The following is a 14076-nucleotide window of genomic DNA, read 5'->3' as shown; positions in this document are numbered from 1 at the left end:
ATCTGAAAATTGCCACGACGGTTAGAGGAAACGACACCGGAGCTTCGGAACTGGCTGCCATGACTCGAGCTGAGGTCACGGCGGCATTATCTGACGGCGAATGAGGATTGCGAGAAGACGGGCGAGTCGGAGGAGGAACCGCAGTGGCTAGGTGAGCACGGCCATGGGTTGGGCCCCGACGAGACGACGGAGCTGAGCATGACGACCACGAGCTGATAGCAAAGACGCGCCGGAGGAGCTTGATTTCATGGCCGATACTTCGGCTCGAGCTTGACTGAGCGAGGAACGCGGGCTGTAACCGCAGACCACCCCAACTCCCACCGCCGGAGCCCGCTGCAAAACCGGAGTCGCAATCGACCTCTCTGAAGAAAGCGCCTACGCCGTCCGCTGGGCCGGCCCCGGAGACGCCGTCGTCCTCCTCCACGTCTCCCCCACCTCCGTCCTCTTCGGCGCCGACTGGTACAAAGAGAGAGCAATGGGGTTTACGCTATCCTCGAGGCGGAGTTGTCGAAATGGAGCCAAGCAAACATGGAGCTGTCGAAATTGAGAGAGAGGTGGAGCTGTCGAAAGTGAGACAGAGGCGGAGCTGCCGAAATTGAGGCTTAGATATCTAAACCCATACGCAAGAAAACGCAAGAAACCTGGTTCTATAGGGAAAATAGATGACGGGTATAAACGAAATGATATTATTGGTTCTTCAATTTTTTTTCATTTAATTAGATGTCAAAACCATATGTCTTTAAAAATCTGAAAGAACTTTGCAACATTATTGTGTTGATTATATATAATTATTAGTATATATAACAATAGCCAATCTACAGATCCACCAATAGTTTGGATTCAATATAAAATCTAGGGGTGGGCAAAAAAACTGAACCAGACCGAGTCAAATCGAACCAACCGTTTCAAACCGAACCAAAATCTATTTCAAACCATTTGGTTAAAGATTTCCTCAACCCATAAACTGAATCAAACCGAAAAAACCGATGTCTTTTTGTAATTTTTTTTTTGACGACGCCCATCTTCTAAGATCAATTGGTAGTCGGGTCTGAGTCGTTCCGAAGAGACGCTATGTCCGGCTGGGTCTGATCTATATGGGAAAAAAAGTGCCGCTACATCTCGCCTCTTTAGCGAGAGAATCTGCACGCAAATTCCTAGTCCTGAGTATGCGGGTGATGCTGAGCTCCGAGAAACCGTCTCTAAGAAGTCGGAAAGAGACGAGCTCGGAGGCAAAGGCCGGCCAGTCGGTAGGGTTTGCAATCATGTCCACCAGGTCGGAGCAATCCGTCTCCATTTGAACCGCGGTGCAATGTAACTTACGTAAACAAGACATCGCCCATATGAGTCTTTCCATTTCTGCATGAAGGGCTGATAGGCTTTTCCGACATCCTTGTAATCCAAATCTTTCGATTCCCATTGGGTCCTTGTAGAACCACCCTAGTCCACTGACCTTGCCATCATCGATCCATGACGCATCGATTTGACAGGTCGGGAGTTGGGGGAACCTAGGGAGTGTCAAGGTAACTGAAGGAGCAGATCGTACCTCCTCTTCCTCTTCGTCCTCAGGTAAGTTTGCTTTTCTCCAGCACTCAGCTTCGACAGAAGCTAGCTGAAGGGTGTCAACGGGTGATACCTCTCTTCCATTGAACAATTTATCGTTACGTGCCTTCCAAATGTACCATAGGATCCATGGGAAGGTCTCAATAAGTGGTTCCATATAGGCCACGTCTTTCTTCTTCCAAAATAGGAAGTTCATATTTTGATAAACAGATGTACTCGGGAAGTAATATGGAAGGGACGGATAGTCCGATAAAGCCCACACCTAGAGGGCGGGGGGGGGGGGGGGGCATTCAAAAAGAAGATGGTTGATGGTTTCCTCAGGGTCACCGCATCTAGGACAGCTCCTATCAGTGCCAAGGTGTCTGTAGACGAGTCTTTCGGTCGTCGCAATACATCCTGTCAAAGCTTGCCACATAAAATGTCTCATCTTCCCCGGGGCAGGGATACTCCACACATGGCTCTGTAAACCAGTGATACTTGGTTGTACAATCTGAGCTTCAGAATCGCTCACTTTGGTCATCTGTAGCCGGTTATATCCTGATTTCACCGAATAAACGCCTGACTTTGTATAGTTCCATGCATACCCATCCATAGACCATGTATTGCTTGGGCGTAGTTTTAGGATCAATGGGATCTCCTCAGGATGGAAGTACTCCAGTAGAAGGTTAGTATCCCAATCTCTTGTATCACGCCTAATGAAGGAATGAACAAGAAGTTTTGGGTGTCTATAAGTAACGCGATCCGACGGTCTCAGAGGACTAGCATGAGTATCCGGGATCCAAGGTTCAGTCCAAACACATGTGTTGAGCCCTGCTCCAATAGTCTTTTGTAAACCCGATTTTAGTAGCGGTTTTGCTGCCATAATACTACGTCAACCATAAGAAGGGGAGTAAAAATTACGATCTTCCAAGGGGCTTGATCGATTATAGTATCGTTCTCTCAAAATTCGGGCAAGGAGGGAGTTTGGAAACTGTATCAATCTCCAAAGTTGTTTTGCTAATAAAGCAATATTAAAATCGTGTAAATCTAAGAAGCCGAGTCCACCTTGATCATGTGGAACACAAATCTTGTCCCAAGCAATCCAATGCAACCCTCGGTTATTTTGGCTCGAGCTCCACCAAAAATTTGAGACTGCACTTTTTAGTTTCTCCACAATGCCTTGTGGAAGCAAGTAACACGACATACTGTATGTCGGAACAGCTTGCGCCACTGATTTTATTTGAACCTCTTTACCCTCTTTCGAGAGTAATCTAGCCGACCACAAGGTGACGCATCCATTGTGTTGATTATATATAATTATTAGTATATATAACAATAGTCAATCTACAGATCCACCAATAGTTTGGATTCAATATAAAATCTAGGGGTGGGCAAAAAAACTGAACCAAACCGAGTCAAATCGAACCAACCGAACCAAAAACGTTTCAAACCGAACCAAAATCTATTTCAAACCATTCGGTTAAATATTTCTTCAACCCATAAACTGAATCGAACCGAAAAACCGATGTTTTTTTGTAATTATTTTAAATTAAAAGTATTAGTAATACCAATATATTAAATTCTAATACCAAACCACTCTTTTCTATTTTTTATTCATTAACATATATTGTTTTTAACCTAATATGTAATCATCAAAATATTTGATTTAAAAAAAAAAGTATATATTTTTATATTCTTATATACATAAACGTAGATATTAAATCTAAACCTAAAACCTAAAACAAATATATATATATATATATAAAAGAAATGTTCGCCTCTCTCCCGTGAAGCCACGTCATCAATTTGTGCGTTCTGGGAGTGACACGTGTCCCATTTTATATTTAGGACCAAAATAAATGAATGCAGTTAAGGGTAATTGAACCTAGCACCTCCAGCACTGGTAATTTCTCTTAAAACCACTAGGTTAAAGTCACTTTTCATAAATATGTGGCCGCGAAAATACTTATTATCGTGTCAGCTGGAAGTCCATGTTTCTTCTGCTTGTGGCCAGGACCGACACTGAACTGACGTCAAGATGAAGATCGTGAAGTTAAAAACTTTGCTCCAAACAGTTTTGCAATGTTTCCAACCTTTATAACTTGATGCATATAATATATATATCAAAATACATTTGTTGTACACGCTTTTATTAGTTTTGCTTTTAAAAGAAGGTATTTACAGTTATAAATGTTTTGTGCCAGTGAAGTAATGGTTGAAAAATCTCTATACATATGTCATTTTAAAATAACATCCAACTTCTATATATAGTCAATACATATGTCCATGTTATATTCTAGACTAAATATTTTCTTTTTTAAAAATATAGAAAACAATTTTTTTATTCTACAAGCAAATGTTGTAGAGCAAGTATGCATTATATAAAATAATATATATTTAAAATCCATACACAAAAACATAAAAGTTGTTATATACCTCTTTCTGACACATGCACACTCCACTATGAATTAAAAATAAAAAAAAACAGTATTGTCATCAGACTTTATCACAAATCCACATTTGTACATCTATAATTATGAGTTGGACAATTAGTTAATTTGATATAATAAAAAACAAGAATAATCGAAAAACAACTATACCACCGCATACTAATAAGTAAGACATAATAGATAAACAAATTTTTGAATCTTAACTCGAGCATTTAGTGAATATCAAATTAACTAATATCCCGCCCGTAGGACGGACCGACCCTAGTTTTATTAAAAACAAAAGTTTTTCTCCGTACTATTACATGAAAGATGATTCATTGTAGGGTTTTTAATAATGATATAAAAGACATTACTACTGATATTAGTTTTTTTATGTTAACTTTCATTTGTTGTAATTCTTATATATTTTTGTGATTTTGTAACGATTTTTGTTTCAGTTTTACATTAAATTTTGTTCACATAGTTTATGTTTACATAATTTATATTTTTAAACATAATTTTTCTTTAAAAAATTAAACTAAGAAGAAACTAATTAAACTGATATATCAACCGAACCGAACCAAACTAACTATGGTTTATTTCAATTGAAAAAAAAAAATTAGAACCGAACTAACCAAAACAAACCAAACCCAAACCAAACCGAAAGAATAACCAAAATGCCCACCCCTATTAAAATAACACAAAATTTAAGATACCTTCAGAGCATGTACAACGGTATAAATCAGGCAATCCTTAGGAACAATCCTTAATGCTTTTTGATTAAAGAAATATTAAAAGAGGAGGGTAAAGTTAAGGATGATCCTTAATTAAGGATTAAAATACGGAAATCCTTATTGTGCTGGCACACTTTGATTGGTCAGCTGAAAGTGTACGTGTTCTTCATCTCCACCTTGTCTCTTCCACATTATCTGCTTCACTCTCTCTCTCTTTCTAGAGCAACAATGGCTACGACTGCTTCTTTCTTTACAATAACGTCGTCATTCTCCGAGCCCAGGATTCAGATCCGTTCCTCGAAGCGCACAAGCCTTTCACTCCAATACTCAATTCCGTATAAAGCCAATTCTCGGAGCAGGAGGAGACTCGTGGTAAGCTCCGTTTCAGCGCCCAAAGTTGAGCTCCGTACTGGACCGGATGATCTCATTTCATCCCTCCTCTCTAAGGTCTGTATCGGTTTGAGTCAAATACATTTTCAATTTTAAATTTCAAATTTTTAAATTTCTAAGATTAAGAAAAAAAAAATTCTAAAGATTCCATATTAGATAATACCATTGGACCTATAATTATGTTAAGAGTTCTTAACTATTGAAAAAAAAAGAAAAATTATTATAATATATCTAAGGATTCCAATGGTGGGTAACACCATTGGAGTTGCTCTCAGAACCAATTTTTAAAACAGAACCAAACCAAATGGCGATAAGATTTCTGCTCTTTGATTTGGAAAATGTACCTTTTTAAAATCAAAGTCAAATCAAACCAAAATGGAAGAGAATGCTCAAACGTCAAAAGAACAAGTACCAACGTCAAAATGGCCAACAAAGAAAGAAACTCGGAAAACAACAAATACGAAAACGAAAATGTTTTAATGAGATTTGAAAACAAAAAAATCTAAGCCTTGACTCTACCATAGAACTTGGCCTTCTCTTCAGCAGTCTGGAAACGACCGTGTCCACCGGTAGAAGACGTGTCAATGAACTTAAGCTTTATCTCCTCCAACGCAACCCTAGAAGTCTGCTTCAACAACGTCTGTCTCAAAGTCACCACACGTTTCTTCGGCCCCACGCAACATCCCTTGATCAACAAATAGTCTTCCTTCACTATCCCATAGTGCGGGAACCCTCCCATCGGTGTGATCTCCTTCTCGGTTCTGTCGAACTCGGTCATGGCTGTGTGAGTCTCTTGGCCAACTTTACCAAGTCTGTAAATCTTCTTGTTCATCTCAGTACGGTGGTGGTACCCGTTCTGCCCAGCTCTAGCCACTGTGTACGAGACTCTAGCAGGGTGCCAGGCTCCAATGCAAGCCACCTTGCGGAGTCCACGATGAGTTTTCCTTGGAAGACGGGTCACACCCCATCTTGTAACCACACCTTCATAACCTTTTCCTTTAGTGACGCCGATGATGTCAATCATCTCATCTTTCTGGAAGATGGCATCCACAGGGACTTGCTTCTCGAATAGACTGTAGGCATAGTCAACCTTCTTTGCTACGTCTCCACCGTTGACCTGAATCTCATTCAGATGAGCCTTCTTCTGCTTGAGTCCTTTCATCTTCCTTATCTGAGTGTGGGCAAGAACTCTGATGACAGTGCAGTACTTCTTCATCTTGTCCAATTGACTTTGAATGTCTTTTTTACCTTCTTCGGTTTCATGCTTCTTTGAGTATTTGGTGAACGCCTTCTTCTTAGACTTGGCCCAGTTCTTGTAGAACCTCCTCCTCACATCTTCGCTCAAGTGCTGAGCCCACACAGTGCTTAGAGAGCGGAGACCACGGGGTGTCTTCACGTACCCAACCACACCAACAACCACCATGGGAGGTGTCTCAATCACAGTCACAGCTTCACATGTTTCCTTCTTGTGGAGCTCTGGCAAATCACATGCAAAACAGATCAGCAAATGCAACATTTTTTATGTAAATGTTTTGAATCAGTAAGAGAGGAGAGTGAGAGAACGCACTTGATCCAGGTTTTTCAACTTCTCTGACAATGTGAGTCATACCAGCCTTATATCCCAAAAAGGAAGTGAGTCTGCAAGGCTTAGTATGATCATCCTTGGGGAAGGCCTTCACTGGAAGAAAAAAAGAACTAGGAGTGTCAGATCGAAACTACAAAAGCCATATTAAATAAGATGCTATGAAACCATTTGCGAGACAGCAAACCAGATCCTACTAAACCTCTAGTAAAATACATATCATTTAAGAGAAAATAAATATTTTTTTAGGTTCATAAGGTTACATTGCAGAAAGCAAATGAAATAAATGCAAGAATTCAGATAATAAAATGAAATTATATAAAGTTATAGCATCTGTCTAAGAGAATAAAGACTACCTTTTCCACGTTGCCTGTTAGCCCTTTTCCTTGGAAGGAAACCCAAAGAACCGTGCCTTGGATGCTCAAACTTTCTGTGAGACATAACTCTCTACTGCCAAAATAAGATGTCTTTTACACAAAAATGATGAAAATAATCAAGCAATCAACAAACAACCAAAAAACGTGTCCTATATGATGCAAGACTCATAATCTAACAAATAAATCAGATATGTAAATATAAGTTTAACTCTTCAGAAGAGAGTAGAAATTCATACAACAGATCAAATAACAGAACAATTTATACAAAAAGCAAACTGAACACACACAGCAATATCCAATAATAAATTATGAAATGAAACAATAGCAAATAAAGAAAAAAAACAGGTAATTAAATATATGTTTCATTCCTGAGAGAAATAAAAATTCTAAACGAATGTAAGTGATTCAGACAAATGAAACCCATGTATAAAACTAATCACAAGACACGAAAGTATACTCTCCCAGGACTAGTGTTAAAATGATACGAAATGTTCCCTCAGATCAAAGGCCTATGGCATCATAGAGATAACCAAATCTCAAGCTCATTTTAAAGTGTTTTGTCACAAGAAAGACATTTTGAAAATGCTTTCCAGCAAAAACAGAGCAGATAAGAGATTCCAGCCTTGATTTTAAATATTTCCCGAGGGTTTTCATTCCGACCACAAACCACAAGAACATCAGAGTATACAGAGTCAATCGTAAACAATACAAACATTACAGAGAGCAAAAAAAGCATACTGAAAGCATATAATTAAACGAAAATTGAATGGACGAAGATCAAATCAAAGGAGTAAGCTTGTGTACCTTACGTCTTTGGCGGCGTTAACAGTAGAGAAATTTTTAGGTCAAGGTAATAAGATTGTCTGGATGAATATATTTATATGCTAAAGTTTAGAAACTAGGGTTTTGCCGTCAGGGCTATAGCAATATAAATATGGGCTTGGGCTGTAGTGAGATTCAAATAAAGTATTTATGTTTGAAGTGTAAGACTATCTCCAACAATAAATATGGTTTTAAGAGTTCTAAATCAATTTTTTTAATTGAAAATAATTAAATTAAAATTTTTAGATATTTGTTTAGTTTTAACCTCTCCAATAATAAAATCAATTAAAGATTCTAAGTTTCAAAATACTAACTAATCAGAAATGAGAGGGAGAGAAAAAAAAATGAGAGAGAGAAAAAAGTTGGGTGTAATTTTTTTTTTTTCTTAAAAATATTAACTAATTAGAAGGTGACATATTAACTTAGAGTTGGTTCCAAAAGTTCTATTTTTAGAACCATATCTATTTATTTTTTCTCTTTTTGAATTAATTTTGAACATATAATTAGATAGAACCATGAGATAGAACCTTCATAGATACCCCATTGGAGAAGGTCTATTAGCAGCTTTGGTGAATATTAATGTAGTAACCCTCACGAGCAGATAGAATTTTGGTCGAGAAAATTCTTTAAGATGAGTTTGACAATTGGTCGATCAGAATTTAAATAAAAATCAACACAGTGAATTAATCTTCGACAGAGCTTGCTTTTGGTCGAAAGACCATCTCTTGATGGTTCTGGTCGTGTGTTAATTATTATTGTCGATTTTTATTCATGCTGGACGATTTTATTCAGAGCAGGACGAGATTCGAATAATGAAAAATATTTAGTCGAAACAGTTCGAAAAATATCGACAAAACTCTGAAAATTATTTCTGAACAGTCACATGCCTTGCACCTTCTAGCCTACTTGTTTCCTCAGTAATTAGGTCACATGACCTGCACCTACTTGCTTGCCTACTTGCTCATTAGAAGTCACATGCTGGTCACAAACTGTTTGCTTCAGCTGCTTGCATCTTTCTTCATGGAAGGGAAATGTTCAGCTGCTTGTGCTGCTTGGTGTGCTGAAGCATATCACCAGCTGTCTAACCTCAGCTTTGTCTTTTGTGGGAGCAAACTCTCATCTGAAACAACTCTTTATGATATAAAAGACCCTCTTATCTCTTCTGGTCGTCCATGACCTGCAAGAAAACGACAACTCGCGGAGCAACAAAAGCCACCCCTTTCTCGATGGCCTATGAAGTCGAAGCAATGGCACCTGCCGAGGTAAACGGGACGAGTCTACGCCGTTCCAAAATGCCGCAAAACATCAAACTTAACCAAGCTATGCTCCTTGACGCACTGGATGATATCGAGGAAAGACGCGACCAAACATTACTTCGTATTCAGAACTATCAGCACCAGATCGAAAGCTACTACAACAAGAAGGTTAAGTCCCGTCCTCTCGAATTGGGAAATCTGGTACTCCGAAAGGTATTCAAAAACACTAAGGAGTGGAAGGCCGGAAAACTTGGAGCCAACTGGGAAGGACCCTTGAAAATCATCGAGGTCATAAAACCCGGAGTGTACCGTCTCGAGACTTCATCAGGCAAAGCGGTGCCACGAGCCTGGAATTCGAAGCACCTTCGCCTCTTCCACAACTAGAAGTATCAAAGGCAGATGAACGACCAACGGTCACGTTCACTTAAAAAAAACCCGAGTGATTGCGCTCTCAGCCACTTTTACTCGGAAAACAAAGACCTACGAATGGCTTGATCTTCCACAAAGGAGATACGTAGGCAGCCTTAATGGGTCCAGCTATAACAAAACAAAACTAAACACTTCCCCGAGGAGTCACACTTCCCCGAGAAGTCGCACAATCCGTGCAACGCCTACGTGAGCTCGCCCCAGCATCTCGAAACACATGTACCGGCACTCGCACCCCACAGCCGAGTATGTCCTGATCAGACACATACTCGCGGGAATCCGGTCGTATCACAGTATTAAACTGATACTTCCGAAATGATAACTCTTATCCATCTCATAATTCACTAGGTAAGGTTTGGCCGACCGAACGCTTAGTAATTACTTTGAGAACGAGTTAAGAACCGTTATCATTGAAAAATATATTTTACGGCCTAAAGTTACCTAATTTTGGTTTGTATCCAATCAACATACAGATAACAACATGAAACAAACAAAGGAACTCAAAAACGGTCAAACGAACACCCGACTAAGAGTTATTGATTTCGCAGCTTACACGAGACAACGTCAAAAATGACTATATCATTGTCTGGATACAGCGCAAATCGCACACTCTCGTCACAATCAGACAGAACGTCTACTGAGTTTCCTAAAACCAATACAGAACCTATGTCTTCTCGCAATCCTTTGGTTTATCAAAAACTCAAGGAAATAAGCAGAACGAACGCGATGAGATTCATAAATAAGACGAAATGGATAAAGTCTTAAACAAACAAAAGACCACACTGGGTCAAGTCATAATACATCAAAAGCAAGGAAGATATATAGAGTTAAAGGAGATAAAACAACAGAGTTACTCCTCAAGGTCTTCAGCCTCAACGCCCTCAACACGATTTCAGGAACCTCCGGCTGATTCTCAGATGGGTGAGCTTCGGAGCCAATCATCTCTCCACTATGCTCCTTGTTGACCTCCACACCACCATCATCCTTATCCGACCATTCACCCTGATTACCTTCTGGGTTCGAAGCAGAGGAGTCGGAGATCTCAAGGACATCTTTGCTCCCGACGGACTTCGCTCCCTCATCAACAGCTTGAGAAGCAAGAGCCGGCGCATCAGTTTTCGATCATCCCTCCCCTGCGGAACGAGATGGAGCAGTCGAAGCTTCGGGGAGATTAGCGGGACTTCGGAGAACCATGTGGAACCATGTGGATCAAGGCCCACAAAAGCTCGCATATCGACGAACTGAGAGTCAAGATGAAGTGGGGAAAGGGTCAAGTCAATCTCCGGAATCTCGCCAGGATCAAGTTTCAGGGCTTCCTCCTCGAACTGCTTCTCACGGGCCGCGAATGTATCAATGACATCTTGAGGGATATCGCGACCGCCAGCCTTCAGAGCCTCAAGGCATTTCTTAGTTCCAAACGCCTGGCTCTGAAGCTGCCGTGCTGTGTCGAAGGGATCGCGAAGAGTCCACCATTCGCGCAGGTTTCCGAAGTGCTTGTTGGATTTCGCGATCATCTCGGTCTCAACCCTCACCCTCTCTTTCGTGACCTCATAGACTCGCGAGTCCCTAAGTCGATCCAAATCTCTCTTATATTCTTCTGCTTTGGCCCCCATCTCTTCCATCAGATTGGCCTTCCGAGACTCCAAGATCGCAATGGTCGAGTTGGCGACGGAGAGTTTGGCCTCGGCTGCTTCAGCTTGCTCCCGCTGAATCTTCCTATGAGCAATCGCTCGCTCTCTTTTCTCGGCCATCTTCTCGTATTCATCCCTCCATTCTGCTCTCTTCCGACGGTAAAGCCTACCCTTGGCCACCACTTCTTTCTCCGACTTCCTCAAAGCTTCACGAGTCTCCTTCAAAGCTGTGTCATATTTTTCAACAACGAAGTTCATGCTCCCGTCGCCCTAGAAGATGCAAAAACAGAATACTTAAGTTTTTCTTCTTTCACATAAAAGGAAGACGGTCAAAGGAGATACTTACCAGTAGTTTAGTACGAGCAGCGTCGACGTACTCGTCCTTAAAGATTAAGTCCGACACGGACGGAAGTGGTTTCGGTCCACATTTGATTTGGCTGACTAACTCAGCACATTTATGAGGAACGTAGATAAGCGGGGTGGGACCATTGTACTTGAACGACACGTGATCGGGAAACTCGACTCTCGAATTTTTCTTCCGAGACGAGGCACCGACAGCTGATGTTCCAAGAATCGACGGAGCTGGAGTACTAGCAACCGGCTCTCGATCATCCGTCTTTTTGGACTTCTTCTTCTTCCGCAGCGTAACTTCGGGAAAGACATCTTCAAGGTCATCCACTGAAGCTAAGTTGAGAGCCGGCTCGCCAACTGATTCATTCCGACGCACGGGAATGACGACATCAGTCTCTCGCGGCCTCACATTCCCTACAGCTTGAGGCTGCTGATTGCCTTTCTTCTTCTTTTTCGGCGGCGGTTCAGCCATCTCCTCCCGACTAGGAACCTCCATCTCATCAGGAGCTACTTCAGAGCCTACTCCGGCTGGAAGGTCGTCACGGGGTCTCTTCTCCCCCTTTCTTCTTCTTAGGAGCCGGAGCAGTGGCACCGGCTGAGGAGTCTCGATGACGAGGAGTCGCATCGGTAGTATCAGCAATCACAATCTCGTTAGAGGGTGCAGGTGGCTCGACACTCGGCAGATTAAGTTCGACCGTCATCATCGCACTCAGATCTGGATGTCCTCTCATTCTCCTTGCCTCGTTGACTCTTTTCTTCTCTTCCTTTGTGAATAGCGAGATCTGCCTCTTAGTCTTGTTGGCAGAAGGAAAATAACTCGAATTCCAATCTTCTGCAAGAAACACAAATCCAGAAGCTTGATTATGAAGGCAAAGTCAAAGAGTCATACTAAAACAAAAGAAAGTAATGGACTTACTCTGGGAAATACGGTCGATTGAACGGTGAACCCTTTCCCAAGAAATATTCCCCCAATGTTCTTGAGCAAGTCTCGCAACGGCAGGAGCGTTCGTAAGAAAGTCTTCCGGATAGTCGCGAGAAGTCGAATGGTCGGCTGCATAAAAGAAAAAAGAGTAGAAGGCAATTAGCATACGAAGAAATGATACGAGCTAACGAAGATGTTCTACCAAGCAAAGTGTTCCATAAGACACGGTAATCGTCATCTGGCGGGTCTTCGAAGGCAGAGTCAACGCATTTAATGAAGAAGTAAGACCTCTGCCAATCCGGCGTCTTATTAGGATGTCTTCCTATCACATTGTAGCTTGGACGCATCTTTATCAACAGAAGCCCGTCATCTAAAGAGCTGATGGACGTCAACTCCTCGAAGGCACGAACGCTCAAAGAGACATCGATCTCAGTGGCCATAACCATCAAAGCGACCACAATGCGCCAAGAACCATTCAAAAACTGACTTATCGCTGCATCTCGGCGCCTCGCATATGATGTGACTAATCGAGGAATCGGGAACCAAAGCTTCGTGTCGTCTCGAAAATAAGATTCGTAAACGCACTGATACCCAACCGGCGACAACCAAGGCCTTTTGCTTGCTGAGGGAATCAAGAAGGTTACCCCTAGTCCGTGACGTTCCTGCAGAAGCTTCTTCACACTATTGGGAGTCGACTTAGTCTTCATAACGTTCTCCCAAGCTTGGCCACTCACATCGGGAGAGCGGAACTCGGGAGCTATCGCCGGGAGTTCCTCAAAGATGCCACCAGGATAGTAGCACGTCGGCACGTGATTAACAGAGGGAGTCTCGTCTCCCGCGCCGCCTGAACCGTCTCTCTCGCAAGCCTGAGGCTCATCTTGATTTCCTCTCACTTCCTGCCGATACGAACACGCAGATTCGGAGACCAGGATCCTTTGAGACAGGTATAAATTCCCAGTGTCCATCATCGCGTCGTGATGAATCCGAACGAATTCCTCAAGCGGTGCCTCGATCCCGTCTCTCGATGCACTAGAGGAGGCTGAAATCTCTTTCCTTTTCTGTTCGTGAGACAATCTTTCACCAGACGACATATCGCTATCTACGTTACAACAACAATCTAGAGAGAGAAGTGAGAAGGAGGAGAGAGAAAGTACCTGAGAAGTGCTGAGAAGAATAGAGAGAATGGAAGGGGAGCGAGTATTTATAGGGAAGGAAGGGGCGCCTCCCCGAGGCGTCATCATTCGACCTACGTGGGCCTACTTGGGCCTAGGAACAGTTACCTAGCCACCGAAGAAATCGAGGCGTCGTTTCGACTTCCTGCAATAACCGACCTCAACCCCGACCAGAACCAATGGTTAGAGAAAAATCAAATCTAACCAAACCAAAACCGGTTCGGTCAAGACTTTATTAAACCATCCGACGAAGCGAAAACGTCCAACGATGCCTCGCGACGCCTGATCTAGAGATATTCCTTCTAAATGGTTCATCTGTCCTTCCAAACCTTTAACTTCCTAAATTCATCGAATCCAACAGAATCTTCATCTCGATGAACTGGGGGGACTTACCGTAGAGGGTTAATTCGACCATCCCTCAAGGCCCGAAGAACAAACGGCCCAG

At 41.9% G+C, this 14076-nt stretch overlaps 1 protein-coding gene across 3 annotated transcripts; it reads right to left on the bottom strand.

Moving 5' to 3' along the window:
* Nucleotides 1–5397: 5397 nt before the first annotated feature.
* LOC103849653 (60S ribosomal protein L3-2) lies at nt 5398–7975 on the bottom strand. Of its 3 annotated transcripts, none has more exons than XM_009126386.3 (4): nt 7856–7975; nt 7031–7121; nt 6660–6770; nt 5398–6568 (listed from the first exon to the last, which is right to left on the bottom strand). In XM_009126386.3, exons 2-4 carry the CDS (start codon nt 7113–7115, stop codon nt 5595–5597), a joined length of 1170 nt encoding a protein of 389 aa, XP_009124634.1. In that variant the 5' UTR covers nt 7116–7121; nt 7856–7975; the 3' UTR covers nt 5398–5594. The 3 variants fall into 3 exon arrangements, with proteins under 3 accessions (XP_009124634.1, XP_009124633.1, XP_033142561.1); XM_009126385.3 differs by having other exon boundaries at nt 7031–7124; nt 7856–7950; XM_033286670.1 differs by having other exon boundaries at nt 7031–7138; nt 7856–7936.
* Between the last annotated feature and the right edge of the window lie 6101 nt (nt 7976–14076).

The sequence above is a fragment of the Brassica rapa genome, chromosome A03 (genome assembly GCF_000309985.2).
Source record: "Brassica rapa cultivar Chiifu-401-42 chromosome A03, CAAS_Brap_v3.01, whole genome shotgun sequence".
NCBI lineage: Eukaryota > Viridiplantae > Streptophyta > Magnoliopsida > Brassicales > Brassicaceae > Brassica > Brassica rapa.
The sequence above is the reverse complement of the archived record's forward strand: the minus strand, read 5'-3'. Positions and strand labels throughout refer to the sequence as shown.